The sequence below is a fragment of the Heteronotia binoei genome, chromosome 6, assembly GCF_032191835.1.
Source record: "Heteronotia binoei isolate CCM8104 ecotype False Entrance Well chromosome 6, APGP_CSIRO_Hbin_v1, whole genome shotgun sequence".
In the NCBI taxonomy this organism is placed as follows: domain Eukaryota; kingdom Metazoa; phylum Chordata; class Lepidosauria; order Squamata; family Gekkonidae; genus Heteronotia; species Heteronotia binoei.
This window is the reverse complement of record NC_083228.1, coordinates 76,951,220-76,966,476: the sequence shown is the minus strand read 5'-3', so window position 1 is coordinate 76,966,476 and position 15,257 is coordinate 76,951,220. Positions and strand designations below refer to the sequence as shown.

Here is a 15,257-nt window from a genome sequence, read left to right as displayed (position 1 = left end):
CTACCATTTTTGTCCTTTATCATGGCCATCTTTGCACGAAACGTTCCCTTGATTTCTCCAATTTTCTCGAAGAGATCTCTTGTCCTTCCCATTCTATTATTTTCCTCTATTGCTTTGCATTGTTCCTTCAGGAAGGCCTCCTTATCTTTCCTTGCTGTTCTCTGAAAATCTGCATTCAGTTGGGTGAATTTTTCCTTTTCATCTTTGCCTTTCGCTTTCCTTCTTTCCTCAGCTATTTGTAAAACCTCATCAGACTGCTTTCTTGCATTTCTTTTTCTTTGGGATGGTGCTGATTCCTGCCTTCTGTACAATGTCACGAACCTCTGTCCATAGTTCTTCAGGCACTCTATCAACTCTAGTTCCTTAAACCTATTCTTCACCTCCACTGTATAGTCATAAGGTATGTGATCAAGGTCAAATCTGAGTGGCCTATTGGCTTCCCCAGTTTTATGCAGTTTAAGCCTGAATTTTGCAATGAGTAGCTCATGATCTGAGCCACAGTCAGCTCCAGGTCTTGTTTTTGCTGACTGCAAGGAGCTTCTCCATCTTTGACTGCATTAGCTGGATGTATATATTGTACCAGATTTAGCCATTGGTGTCTGGGTTCACACAAGGAGTACTTCATTGGAATGATGCTGTTAAGTCAATGTGTTGAATAAACTGTTAGAGGAAGTCTGTAATCATGAACCTTGAAGGTCAAAATAAGTAAATGGCTAGTGGTGGGTCTGTAATGATGTGTATGATCATATTGTTTGATTTGCTTATCCATCAATCAAGTCATTCCTTCTGTAGCATTGATACTCAGTGGCTTGGCAGCCACTAGTGACTCTTCTGAGCAGAGTCCCCCTATGTGGCACCCACCACATTTCTGGAAAGTGGGCAAAGCCATTGCCTGATGGGGCTTGTAATTGTCAGAATGTGTTAGCCGTGAGCATCCCTGAACAGGTTTCATGCTAGAGATGGAAGAGCCCATCTTCTCCAACAGGCCAACCCCCTTGTCTGCAGCTTCTGTGCTCTCATCTCAGCACCTGGGTGGCTCGACATAAAAGAGCATTTATTTAATACCTCATCTAATAAATAGTTATGGAGAAGCTGAAAAACTTGTATGCTGTTTTTTGTCAAAATTCTGCCTTGCAAGACCTTCCCCTCAACCTAGATAAATGAAAGCAGGCTAAGGTTCAGCACTGGTGGGGACAGATAACCCTACATGTTTAGAAATATTTTGGTAATTAACTGTATTATAGCCATATATTTAGTACCAGTTATATGTGATATTGTGTGTTGGTGGGGTATTATACAAGGTATGCAGTAGCCCATGGCTCTTGGTTGATGGTAACTGCGAATGTCACTTTCCATGAGTTGGCAAAGTGAGTACCACTGTTCTACAGAATTCAGTACAGAAATAGTTGAACTCCTCTCACATGGGGATAGAAATAGGCATCTGACATTCAGCTACAAGGTGAAGATGAAATTCATTAATAAGACCTAAAAGCAGCCAGAAGGGGCCAGAGCAATTAATCATTTATCCCCAGTATAATGTGCAGTACACCAAAGCTCTAGCAGAATACCCTGGACCCTATCAGTCACTTGCAGCAAACATTTTAGCATTCATGTGATATTCCTTTAGCATCCTACTACTAGCTGATATTTGTTCCAAAGAGTTATGGGGGTTGATGTTTGCTTTATAAGATGATGATGATATTGGATTTATATCCTGCTCTGAATCTCAGAGCGGTCACAATCTCCTTTAGCTCCCCCCCCCCACACACACAACAGACAGCCTGTGAGGTAGGTGGAACTGAGAGAGCTTTTACAGCAGCTGCTCTTTCAAGGACAACTCCTGTGAGAGCTATGGCTGACCCAAGGCCATTCCAGCAGGTGCAAGTGGAGGAGTGGGGAATCAAACCTGGTTCTCCCAGATAAGAATCCACGCACTTAACCACTACACCAAACTGGCTCTCTTAGGAGTCCCACTTGAAGTGGGAAATGGGTGTGCTTGGAGAATTGGTTTTGAGACTTTGACTTCTGACCTGTGTAGTGTACAATGTAGGCATGCATCATGTACTTGTGTCTTTGTGGTTTGGGTTTTGAAAAATTCCTTTAAAAATATTTGCATGAAGACTGTTTTTGAAAGGACGGCTATGAGGTCTTGTAGGTTGTGTCACATATGTTCAATGTAGAATTTGCATAAAAGGAACCAGATCTGCTTTTGTTTTTTAAAAGGTACCACATTATGATCAAATAAGCACCATAAAATGAAAAGTAAAGTTTTATGGTGGAGTAACAATTTTAAATTTTGCATGAGTGGACTGGTATAAAATATGGGCTTATTTTGAATAGCACCATGTTTTTTTCCTGCATGATCTTTCTCAAACTTCCTTGGGAGCATTTGAAGTTGAACTCTATAGCACTGGACAGGGCCATCACCAGGGGTGGGGCCCACAGCACCCCCTACCCGGCCACTGGGTCTCCTCCATGGCTTTTCCGGGGGCTCAGTGGGTGGATGCAGCTGTGCCGGAGGGCCACGGAGTGTGCCTCACTGGCTGTGGTCTGCCTGTTGGCCTGTACTGTGAGGCTGTGCTGGCCTGGCCATGAGGGTACTGCTACTGCTGGGTAAGCAGGGCAGGTAGTGCCTATTGTGCTGTGATATGTCCAACTGTCCCTGGCTTTCCTAAAAGATCCAGAGTGTGCCATCACTCCTGAGTCAGAGGAATTCCAGGCTCTTCCTGTCTTGAAACGGGTGCCAAGGGATTGGGTCTATGGAGGCCTATGAGCAACTCCCCCAAATTCTTTCTCCCCCTCTGCTTGCCCTCAGCAGCAGCACAGCACTTTTTTGTGCTAAACGCGTTGGATGACAAACCAGACACAAGTGGCTAAATAAAATCTATTAGCAGCTACTTGCTAAAGTGGTTGTGTCTGAAATTACATTAGAAATCTGTTGGCAACTGGCTACCAAAATAGATTTACAAAGGCTTTCTGAAACTGGCCTTATAATGAGCTTGGCATCTAAGATTCTAGCATCTCACCTTGATGCCAGAAAGCTATTAAGGAGACTTAAAACATTTTTAAAATAAACTTCTCTTTCCAAGTAGACTGATCTAAAATTAGCAAATCGTTGTCAAAAGGAGTTAATAACTAAGTGCATTTATTTGTAAATAAAAGTAGCAAATATATACAGATAGGAAGTTCTGCAGCTATTGTGTCTTGCATTCTCCATCTCCATCATTAGCTGCCTTGACCTTTTTGAGCTCCTTTTGCAGTTCCTCCTCTGCAGCCAGAATCTCTGGTGGTTTCTGATACTGTGGGAGAGAAATGACTTGAAATACACCAGCACCAATGCAACTGGTGCTGCAGATTGTTTCAGAAAGCAGCAAAGAAGACAAAGATGACGACACCACTGGGCTGCCCAGAAATATATCTGTACATCTCTTCAGTCACCTGAGATTTGATTAGTCTACCATGCATTTACAGTTCTCTCATAATTTGAATTTTGCCTTACTTTTAATCCCATTTGAGACTAGTACACTTTAAAACATCCTGACAAAACTGTGACCTTTAATTCAGATTAATTGTATACCGACTCCGTATATTCAAAGGTTCTGGATTTCTATATGGGCAGAGCAATCCTGTGTTGTGGCGATGATGCATCTGTGGCATCGCAAGTCACCTCCCTAAGGGGATAGCTACACCGTGGCTGATTGGGGGTGGGGGAAGGTGCCCCAACAGCATTGCTGGGTGCTGTGGTGATCCCACTGCAGCATTCTATTTCAGCATTGTTGCAAGGTGGGAACGGTGTGATAGACAAGGCAGGCAAGACCAATGGGGGTCATGAGGAGGCCTAGCCAAGCATCCATCACTGGCAGAGAGGGACAGGCCGCAGGAGCAATGCTCCTCCTGTGCTGAACAATCCCTTAAAGAGACCAACTCCCATTACGAGCCCAGCCACCTGTCAGACTCATGGGCACCCCACAGTGGTGCTCTGCACATAAGGCCTCGAGGGGGTCACAGTGGACAAGAACATAGATAAGGTGCCTCTCGCCCACCACCAGCTGTGGCATCCACACTGTTGAGGACCTCCCAATGCCAACATGTATGCCAGTCCTGCTGGGGGCACAGCAGTAGAAGGGGCAGGGTGTGTGTGGGAGCCCATATAGACTCAGACAGACACACTCAATGTGCCCATCCCTCACCCACATCCCTTGCTATGGCAAGAACCCCCTCCAAGTGCCCAGCAGCCACTGTTACAGACGCTGCCAGCTCCTCCATCCATTGCTGCAATCTGCTCCCAACAGACCCCCCCCCCCCACAGCTGCTTGCAAAGAACAGCTTTGGTCAGGAGGGCTTGGACATACTTTCAAGTGGGACTGAAGGAATCATTCCAGCACTTCAGAGTGAACATCTCCATCTGGATGGAGGAAGGGCAGGCACCTGTTCTGCAGCCATGTGGCAGAAGGTATGGTGGTGGGATATGGTGGAGCTGCTCCTGGTGATGGCAAGAGCAATGCTCATGTGCTCTACCAACAACCTGTACAGCATGCCTTCTCAGCCTTGGTCCAGTTTGGCTGGCGATATTGCCAGTCATGCCACCCACCCACAGGCTATCTCACCATGGGAAGATGGCGATCCCCTCTTCCTACCTTGCCCCCCATTTCCATCCCCTGCCAGAAAGTAGCTGCAGTCAATAAGCCACTCACTGAGATAGTAAATTGCATGGGGAGGGGGAGGGAAAGGTGGAAAGACGCCAGCCACTCTAGCTGCTCACCACCTTCATGAACACCATTCCTGTTTTCTGCTGGGCCAGGCCAGCTGCAGGCAGGATGGTGTGCCCTCCTTTCCTTCCCTCTCACGCTTGGGGTACACCACATTTACCGGTGCTCTGTCTGGGTGGCAGAGTGAAGGCAGAGGAGGCGCTGTGTCCACTGGTACTAGGTTTGCATCAGCACTCTCTGTCTTTTGGACAGCTCCTGGCTCCAATCAGTTTCTCCTAAACAGAGCCACCATACAGGCTGTGTGCGAGCTCAAGCTAGCCCGCCAGGGCCAAGCTCATGCTTGACACCCGGATCTTCGCTGCATCTGGCCTCACTTGCATGTTGGCTGGTTAGCCAGAGGGAAAGGATGGCTCCTGAGTTAGTATGATGGGTATAGCTGGGCAGGCATACAGCAAAGGACACCACCGGACACCTCATATTGTTGCCAGAGGTGAAAATATTGGACTGTGTCCTAGGAAAGTGTTTCAATGGCTGTATGCTTCCTGTGCTATCCCATCTTGCAGAAAATCCTGCTCTCCCTGAGGTTCCTGGCCACTGGATCCTTCCAAGGGGTCATCAGAAGTGCTCGGAGTGTCTTAGTCCTTGAGTAGCAGCTGCTAGGCTGATGCATGTCCATGTACCAGGCGACCTTGCACATATCAGGGCAGGGTTTGCATCATTTGGTGGCTACTCCCACATAGCCCAGGAGAAGCTGCAGTTATACCGTAATCTCCACCACTTTTACAGCCTGATTGTTCAAGCCTCCCGTTCCTACCATGGCATCTTTATAGACTCAGTGCTGTTAATGTGCTGCACCAGCATAAACTGCCCTTGCACAAGCGTAACTCTTGAGTTGTGTTGGCATGTAGTGGTCAGTTGGGTCCCTATTCTGATTCAGCCCCTCCCCCATACGACTGCTCTGCAAATAGCACAACTCAAGGAGAGAATGAGTTGTAAATGGTTGTTGGTGGTAAGTAGAAAATATATATAGTTTCTGAGGTGCTATTGCTTGAACTCTGATGCAGACATAGGAATAGTAACCTGTACTTTTTCCTTGCTTTGTCACAAGCTTTACATAGATAATTTTGTCATTTGCAGTCTGGAGACATGCCTGTGTTTCTCTGTTACCCCACTTTTATTAATGAGCTGATGCTCCTAGGAAGCTCCTAGGAGATAATATGCTGAAAAATCAGCCTTATTGATACCTACTGTGATAATCAATGTGTTGTTGGCATGTGTGAAGCTCAGAGCGGCGCAGTCCAAAGGCAGTTGGAATCTGTCTAGGTCAGGGATAGAGAACTTCTTGTAGTACCTGAAGGCAAACATGGGGAAAAATGGGGGTAAGGCAAATTTCTGCTATTCTACTAGCAATGAGACCAATTGTTTGCAAATTTACTTCCTTATTCAACCTGAATTATATTTTGATATAAGGATAACTGAGCATTTAAAGAAAAATGTATTTTACTCATTCCATCCCAGGCCAGCAAGGATTAGGGTTTGAATACCTCCCCAATGTGATCATAGAATGGTTGGGTACATGGTGAGGCAGGAAATATGGGCAGCAAGAGAACCCTTTGGACTGAATGTCAGCTTACTCCTTTATCATTTAAATCTTCACTGCCATGTATAAATGCCATCACACATTTATTGAACTTTCTTGCCATCAGTAAACCAGAAGCAAATTTTGTTTCATTCTTTCAGTATTGCTTCCATTTGGTCCCTCTGATACTTGTAAATCTTTTTCTATGAATCTTTCTCATATCAAGATGTTACTGGTATGCTGAACTGAAGAGCTTCTTTGCTGATGTCAGATCCAGAAGCAGACCCTTCCACTTAAGCCAGTTTTGCTGGGAGGTTGACTGCTTGAACTACTATGAACCCTTTATTGTCCAAGCCTTAATGAGAATGCATACAAAGGCCAAACAGCCCTGGCTGCTTTGCTGGCTTCGGAGGAATGTTACCGCAGGGCTCAGAGCTTTCTGCGTGTATTTGGGAAAGGTGGCAGACATGGATAATAGTGGGGGTGTCAAAGGTTAAACAGCAAAGATTAGATGAACACAAAGACATGTTAAGGAAGTGTTAACTTCTTACTGATTGAGACAATAAAAAAGTAGATTCAAGGAGAAGCCCAATGTTTCAAAGAGCCTAGGGAGCCATCACTGGGAACACCAACTTTGCTTCCCCCACCCCCAAGCAGGGTAAAAGTACCTGGTCTGGCTTCCAACTAAAATCTGTGAAAAGATCAAAGGGGAAAGATCTGCTGCTTCCAGTATAGTTAACTGCTACCTCACCGTGCAATAATTGATTCTGCAGTGGCCACGAAGGCTTTGCCTGTTTGGAAAAGTTTGGTTTAATGGATTTGTTTTACTGAAAAAGGGCTGGAGCAAATCCCACTTGAGTAGCCTTTTGCTGTGGCTGGAGGGGAAAATACTGAATGACTTAAAGTGGGTGGCAGAATTCTCTTTCTGGAGGACTCTTAGGGCAACTGTTTCTGGCAGGACTTCTGTGCCTTTAATAGCTGCAAAACAGATATTCAGTGTTCTTTCATACCACATCTCCATGCCAAGAACAGTGCTGTCTGCTGAGTTTGTCATAAAGGTATGAAAGGCAAAATACTCCTCTTCATCTCAAAAAAACGCAACTTTGGTCTCTTATAATGCACCCTCCCCCACCCCCCACCCCCAGTGCAGGAAAGGAACTATTATCTACCAGGAACACAAAAGAATTTGTATGGACTGTAAGTCAAGTTTCAAAAAATGTATTGAGTAGAATAATTTTATGGACGACCAAAGCCAGAGTTACACACTTTCTATCCTCTTCTGTAAAAGATTAGCAGAATGGCCAGTCCTTTGGGAACATAAACTCAAGTTATGTTCCCTTTCCTACCACCAAAGTAGATTACAAAAAAACCCAACAACAACCCCAAAATATATTATAAAATTATGATGCACAACTATAACCACAGCACAGGCATGTAATAACTAAAAAAATCAAGAAACATGAAATTGATATGTTGCTGTAGTCTTAAATGCTTTCTGAAGGAACAAATCTAGAAAACTGCAGGAACAAGAGTGCAGTGGGCCTTGCTAGGGATGAAAGCCTTACCTTAAGAGCATGCAGGATCAAAATAAGGATACAAGTAGTCCTGCACTCTGTTTCCAGGACAAGCAGTCAGACACATTAGGAAAGTGAAGGTGATGCCCTCCCATCACTCACCTCCCAACTGATATTCAAAGATAAACTGCCTCTGAATATGGTGGTTCCTTTTAATTTTCATCCCAAACAGGTTGATAAACTTATCATCTGTGAATTTATCTAATCCCCTTCTAAAGCCACTATCACATCTTGGGGCAGCAAATTCCACACATTATGTGAAGACATACTTTTGTGTGCATTCTGAGCCCACTTTTGTTGGGGACCTTAAAATGGTATAAGACTGTAATTATGCAGAAAGATTAGGATACTCATCATTCAAATCAACAACTTTGTACGTCTCGAGAAAAAAGACAGGAGGGCACCAGGAAAGTGATCCTGCATCTGCCCAGTTATGGTCAGACAGCTAGAACACTAAGCTGAAAAGCCCAAAGGGTTAACCTGTTCTAGCCATCACTGTGAAGAATGTGATCATTCCTGGCCACATTCTTGGTCTTTCTTTGTCCCTCATTAATAGTACTTATCCTCATTTTGTCCTCAGAGCAACCTTAATTTTGATGCATAACTGGCTAAAAAGAAATGAAGAGCTCTTTGTCAACAGCACCACCTCTAGGTAATTGTTGAGGATAGCACAAAAAGAGGTAGGGTGTCAGAAAGGAAAAATAATGTACGGTTTCCAAGTTTCTGTGATCTTTATAAAAAAAAACTGGGAGAAGAGGTGGGAAATGAATTTACTTCAGTTATGCTGTCAGCTAGGAAGGCAGAGATCTGCAATAAGGAGAACACACTGTGGCTTCCAGACTGAGATACATCTGTGCTGGCAGCCTGCACCAGCTCTAGCTTAGCCTGTGTTACCACAGCCCACTGTGCTTACTAACTTTTTGTTTGTTGTGTGGATAACACAGCAGCGCTGATCTTTCTCCACTGAAACACTGTAAACGTCTTTAGGATATGGCAAGTTCCGAATCCGCCACTGGAAGCTGTTCTTGGTATCTTTTCGCATAAAGACAGGCTAGAGAAAAAACACATGCAGGTCAGCCCACTGCTGCACAGAGGGAATAACCAGTAATCTTAGGCTTCCTTGGGATGGCATACATGAGGATTCTTAGCTTTGTATATTTAGGTGGTTGGTTTTTTTCCTTAGATCCAAGTAGCAATATTAAGGCTTGAGCCCCTCTGGGCCGCAACAGTGTGCTTGTATTTTGGTTATTCAACATTCATGTTTCCACATCTGGTACTCTGCATTTACCATCATTTCAAGGCATCTATGGCAGGAATGTCAAACATGCGGCCCATGGGCTGCATCTGGCCCACATAGGGCTAAAATCTGACCCCCGAGCTACTTCCTTCTGCTTCCTTTTCCAGGGCTACAGCTGCACTGTAGCTTTCCTTTTTCACAGCTCCCTCAGTGGCTCTTTGCGTTCTGCAGAAGAGATAGAAAGACAAGACCACCCCCCCTTGAGGTTTTGCTTTCTTCTCCAGGGCTGCTACTCCTCTTTTGGGGAGGAAGGGAGGGGGAGCTTTAAGACCAACAGCTTTTATTCCAGGTATAAGCTTTTGTGTGCAAGCACACTACTTTGGAGGGAGGGTGTGTGGATGGTTGGATTCTTCTGAGAAGCACAATGTACACTGATGAAATTATTTTGGCTTATTCTGAAAAGTTTTTCAAAATTGGATTTCTCTGTTCCTTTGTGAATTTATTTTTTCAAAAAGACTGATTAGGAATTAGAGCACTTGGGTTGGTCCTTGTATCTTGAGAGTGGAGTGATTTCAGATGTCAAATGATAATAGCCATCAGAATAGCACCAATTTAATAGTCTGTTTTTCTGTTTTAATTGTTTTAACTGTTTTAACCATTGTTATTTATTACCGAATATGTATTTTTAATACTTATTCATTTTATTTATTTCTGGGATTTTATGCTGTAAACTGCCCTGAGCCTGCTTCAGCGGGAAGGGCGGGGTATAAATCAATCAAATAAATAAATAAATATTATACACTGATAATGAGACAGGAAAACTAGCTCTCAATTCAGTCCAGGAGGATACATTACCTTGAGCTTCATTATCAACTGCAATTCAGCTCTCTCTAATCTTCCACGGAAATTCCTTCATAAGAGCACTGCTGCTCTTAGGTCAGCCACTGAATGTTGTGATTTCTAATGTCAGAATAATATCCATTTATTCTTTGCATCCTCCTGGATGGAACTGAGACCCAGGTTTCCTGTCACATGACCAATGCTGGTATCTCCACACCTACTACCCCTCTGCATATCACTCCTAATCCAATCAAGCCTGCTATTGTCATTCACCCACTGTTGCCATTTGACATCTGAAATCACCTTTATAAAGTTTATATCTCTGGTACCTTGTGTTACAGTTTATGGCATATATGACCCAGCCCAACAAAGTGTCATTTGTGTCAGATCTGGCCATTGTAAAAATGTTCTAGGGCCTGTTCTAGGATACACAAATTAGAGTCAGACAAGAGGTAACCTTGCAGGAGAAAGGAAATCCTACCCCCTCCACTCTGCTAGCTCCTACTTCTCTCCTCTTGCTCCATCTGGCTTGTCCTACTTTGTTCCTTCTGCTTCTGACACACACACCCTCGCTCTTGTGTTTTTCTATGACCCTGCTGGTTATCCATCCCTCCAATATTTTCCCTTGTCTATTCATGCACCTGCTCCTTCCTCTGCTTGCTATTTTCTTTCTTCTCCACCCTTGCAGCACCTGTGGTATCTCCTTCCCACTCTCTATCCTCTCCCTATAACTGATTCCCTTTGCTAAAGTTACTTTTTAATGTAGCACCGGTTTTCAGTTACAATTCAGGGACTATTTCACCAACCCTAAACACCACCTGGAACCCCTCCCCCGCTCATGTTGTCAGCACAAATACATATGGTGTTTTTACTGTTCTATGGCTTTTTAACCCCCAGTTTGTTTGTTTTTTAAGCGGCCATTTTTTTTTTGCAAACCTGGGGTTTTCCTTGGGTTTACAGAAATCTATATCAAAGCAAGTCTGCACCACCTATCATTTTTGACCTGCATAGGAGTCATATTTTCACACTGAATGTGACACAGAGAAAGGGGCGGGAAGAAGGCCGGAAACAGGGAAAATAAGATACAGCAACAGAGATGTGCTGAGGATATAAATATTATCTCCTACAGAGGTGACAGGAGCCTATTCCACACCAAAAAAATCAACCAAAGTGCTTGTTCCTAAGCCTAAATGATATATAAGAGTATTGTTCACCTCATGTTGAATGGTGAGGTCAAGAACACAGTATACTCCTGGGCCAGCCTAGTACCTGACAACTGCTGTTGTTGTGAGAGGGTCATAGCTAAGAGGCAGAGCACTTGCCTTGTGTGAAGATGATCCCAGGTTCCCTTCTTGGTAATTTCAATTGAAGAACATTAGGTACTTGGAAAAATCCTTGCTTAAGCAATCCACTGCCAGTCAGAATAGACAATACCAGCATACATGGTATATTCTGATTCACTGTAAGGCAGATTTATGAATTCATACCAGAACTTGGGGGGGTGGACTAATCAGCTAGCAGGGTACTATGTGCAAGTTTCTCAACCAAAGTAGTACTATCTGAACCACTGTTTTTCTCCCTCCTATAAAATCATGACCTCCCGGATTTATCATCATTTTGGAGGGCCTGTAAAACGGAGCTGTTCCGCCAGGCCTATGGTTGAGGCAGGCGGGCGTTCTCATCCTGTTATACCTTCCAACTGGCTTTCCAGCAATGACTGCCATCTGATTGGGGCCGACACTGCTGAGATCCTTGGGCAATCTAAGTTGCCTGTGATAATTATGCCTTCTGTGTCCACATTATCCAGGCCGCCCTCAATTAATTCTGATCTATTGTTTTAACTGTTTAATTGCACTGATGTTTTATTGTTGGTTTTAATGGTTTTATTATGTTGGAATCTGCCCTGAGTCCACTATGGAAAAGGGCAGAATATGAATATACGGAAATAAACAAACATAGTTGAGCTATACAATGCCATCCTGAAACTTGTTTTGCCTCTAAAAATATCATCTCAGAATGTTTCCATGATAAAACCAATCTGAGATATTACAGTGATACACAGAACTATGGTATACATACATTGGCACTACTCTCCTTTATGAGCTCACAATCCAGGGTTCCCACTGCAGGCATGGTTGGCTCTCCCACTTCGACCTGCCAACTGCCAGAAGCCCCAAGAGCATTCTTCTCTCTCCATTTCCTCACTGCAGAGGAAGGAAAAGGCATAGATGGGGAAGAGACTTTTCCAGCAAAAGCCAACTCTGTATGCCAGGGTTCTTTTGATGCTTTTAAAGGTTAAAGGAGATGCTACTCGGCAGGAATTTTTAAATTAAGGCAAAACCAACTGATGAAGAACTCTATCAGATACAGTACAAGCACATACCAGATGAAGCCCTTGCCTTGAAGTACATATACATCACTCTCATTATGCTAAGTATTAATTTCCTCCTGCAATTAAGGGTGCAAAGGTTTTTGTAGTGTCATGCTCCTCCTGAGGTGACATTCTTTTTGAAGTGAAAGTGTTAATACAGTGTTCTTAAAAGATGTGGCATTATTGCTGGATTTTTATTGTTAAATGCATTGGTATTTTAACATTTCTAAACCACTCTGATTTTAAGAAAGGAAGTATATAACAGCTCAAATAAAATAAACATTTGAATGAAAACTCAGGCCTCTACAAACCTGCATGATGTGCAGTAATGACAAAATGCTAAATTGCGACTCTTGCTCAACCTCCTACCCTGTGTTAAACCATAAGCCAAGGTTCCATTGTCACTCTCCACTCTCTAAACAAAGAAACTGGCTTACGAAGCAGCTGGTTGGTCTTCATGTCATACTCCTCAGCCATCTCCTTTCCATTGTCAAACAAGTAATGGATTTTTCGCTTGCCTAAGCAGAACAGAAGGTGGGTGAGTCTGCAGAAACAGCTGGGGGGGGGGAATCCCACCTCCTACTACCACCCCCACATCCACTGGTCCCGTTCCTGCCCTAATCAAGTTTTAGGAAATAAGCCCCATTGAACACATGGGACTGACTTCTGCGAAAGAACTCTGGACTAGATTATATTCTTTTCTTCTCTCCCCTCCCCCCGTATTTTTGTTTGTGTGTGTGTGCACTTGGAAGTCATAGCAACCTCTGGTAACTGACCCCCCTGCTGGGGACCTGGAGAATATTCAGAGGAAGAGGCTGAATAAAGCCTGCCCTACTATTCAAATGCTGGCCTCCCATCCAAGTACCTGCCGGAGTCGACCCTGCTTAGCTCTCGAGGGTCTTGGGTTTGCCTGGGCTATCCAGGTCTGTGCTGGACTGGGACATATTCTAAGTAAGCGTTTCGTTACGTGCTTCGGCAGTAGTCAGTCCCATGTGTTCAATGGGGCTTGTTTCCAGGCAAATACGTGGGCAGGATTTAAAATTGAGAAGTGCAAACCCGGGCCGGCTGCGCTGCCAGCTTTTCAGCCTGAAGTGACCGGCGGCGCCTCGTTCCTTCCCCCATTACGCGCACTGCTGCGGACTATTTCTTCGCCGCTGCAGGATTTCCCTCCAAGCCCCCGCCCCCCTTTCCCGCGTCTAAGGCAGGGCCCGATTCCAATTACCGTCCCCGAGCAAGGCTGTCTTGCGCGCCGAGCGCAACTGCGCCAGCCACTTGTCCCCAGCCATACTGCAGACAGACACATCTCCAGAGTAACCGGCCTACACTTCCGCCTCACCTGACCCGGAAGAGAATTCTGGACTCCAGCCCTTCCTTTTCCACTGTGCCTCCCTCGGTAAGTGAAAGAAGTCGAAAATACACTCTTTCGCGGAGCTCCGGCATGTTTACATTGCGGTCTCCTTATTGCTCAGATTTCCCTCATGGGAGTCCGCACCGGTTGGCTGCTGGGAAAGGCCTGCTTTCCGGCCGGGATGCTTCACGGCCTCCTTCATGTCTCCTCCTGGTTGGAAGTACAGAGAGCGAGAGAGAGACTCCTCCCAGCTTCTCTGATCCGCTTATCGCGGTCATTTGGTCTTTTACCCATAAATCAGGTCCTCAGCATTTCGTTAGCTGGCTTCAACTGTGAACCTGGTTAAAAAGAAACAGGGATTGATCTACACGTACAAGTGAATGCACGAGGTGGAAGACTGGCTAGCGATTATTTCGGACTGACTTAATAAAGGAAGCCACAGCCCTCGGTTTGCAAGGCCTGAGCAAGGCGGTTAACGATAGGATGTTTTGGAGGATCATAGCAAGCGGAAAATTAGTACAGCAAGAAGAAAGCTGCGACACCCCCTCTCCGCGTTAGGTGTACTGATTTTCTGTCTGCAAGGTGTTTGTGTTTTTTAAAAGTACGGTACAGGAGTGTTTCAAAATGTGCGTTTCCACCTACAACCTGAATTGGTACAGCGCTATCTCATTCTCCTGCATGTGTGAACCAGGCTTATTGTGCCACCAAAAACATCACAGTTTCTCAGTCAAGTCTGCTGTCACAAAACCAAGGCCAGAGAGTAGGGAAGGCCTACAGGTCAGAGGCTGTGGAATTCAGGAGCCCCAGCACTTAACTTTTTAAAAAAGCACCACACATGCAGCTCCCAATGCTTAGCTTGGAGAGCTGTCTGGATTGAGTCATGGCATTTGCTTACTTACTTGTTGCATTAACCATCTGCCAAAGGCAGATTAGAGTTATAAGAACAATGCAAAAAGATAAGGACCCAAAACATAAAACCCAGTATTTACGTTCAGTGAACAATGCAATAAAACAATTTACACAATCAAAGAACAGTGGAATAAAAACAGTATAATAGCCTGGATCGTGCAAATTACAGGGAAAAGAGAGCGGTCTGAGATTTTTACATCTAATCAAAGTGGCCGTATTATCACTTTTACAGAAAGTGCCCTCCTTCACACATCTGTTTTACCAGGTCCCTGTTCCCTGTATCAAAATACCATCCTGAGCAGTTCTGATTTTAGAAGTAGATGGCACACATGTCAGAAAATGCTGTATTTGAACATATGAAGCTGCCTTATACTGAATCAGACCCTTGGTCCATCAAAGTCAGTATTGTCTTCTCAGACTGGCAGCGGCTCTCCAGGGTCTCAAGCTGAGGTTTTTCACACCTATTTGCCTGGACCCTTTTTTAGTGGAGATGCCAGGGATTGAACCTGGGACCTTCTGCTTCCCAAGCAGATGCTCTACCACTGAGCCACTGTCCCTCCCCAAGGACTGCTTTTCTTTTTCCTATGCAGAAAAAGTGGTGTATGCCAAATGTGTTGTATCATTTCTAGTGTTCCCTACTTGGGAAATGTAGTCCCTGTAAACAGAAAACCAGTACAACAAAGGAAGGCA

At 44.6% G+C, this 15,257-nt stretch overlaps 2 protein-coding genes across 2 annotated transcripts in view; one reads left to right on the top strand and one right to left on the bottom strand.

The window, feature by feature from the left end:
* Positions 1–672, top strand: part of FBXW4 (F-box and WD repeat domain containing 4) — a 121,163-nt gene extending 120,491 nt beyond the window's left edge. Inside the window, exon 10 of the mRNA XM_060241810.1 lies at positions 562–672. The gene's annotated coding sequence lies outside the window, so the exon portion shown is untranslated. The remainder of the gene's footprint in view (positions 1–561) is intronic.
* Positions 673–3,128: 2,456 nt separating this feature from the next.
* On the bottom strand, positions 3,129–13,670 carry DPCD (deleted in primary ciliary dyskinesia homolog (mouse)). Its single transcript, XM_060241809.1, has 6 exons — positions 13,533–13,670; positions 12,748–12,828; positions 12,019–12,143; positions 8,780–8,913; positions 5,958–6,060; positions 3,129–3,299 (listed from the first exon to the last, which is right to left on the bottom strand). Exons 1-6 carry the CDS (start codon positions 13,594–13,596, stop codon positions 3,195–3,197), a joined length of 612 nt encoding a protein of 203 aa, XP_060097792.1. The 5' UTR covers positions 13,597–13,670; the 3' UTR covers positions 3,129–3,194.
* Positions 13,671–15,257: the final 1,587 nt, after the last annotated feature.

What these genes read in the sequence shown, in the direction of transcription:
- DPCD (XM_060241809.1), bottom strand. Translation starts at nt 13,596, where the DNA reads ATGGCTGGGGACAAGTGGCTGGCGCAGTTGCGCTCGGCGCGCAAGACA. An exon ending in TAAAGGAGAGTAGTGCCAAT is followed by an intron (nt 8,914 to 12,018) that starts GTATGTATACCA and finishes TTTTTTCTCTAG; the next exon opens with CCTGTCTTTATGCGAAAAGA. An exon ending in ATCCACACAACAAACAAAAA is followed by an intron (nt 6,061 to 8,779) that starts GTTAGTAAGCAC and finishes GTTTGCCTTCAG; the next exon opens with GTACTACAAGAAGTTCTCTA.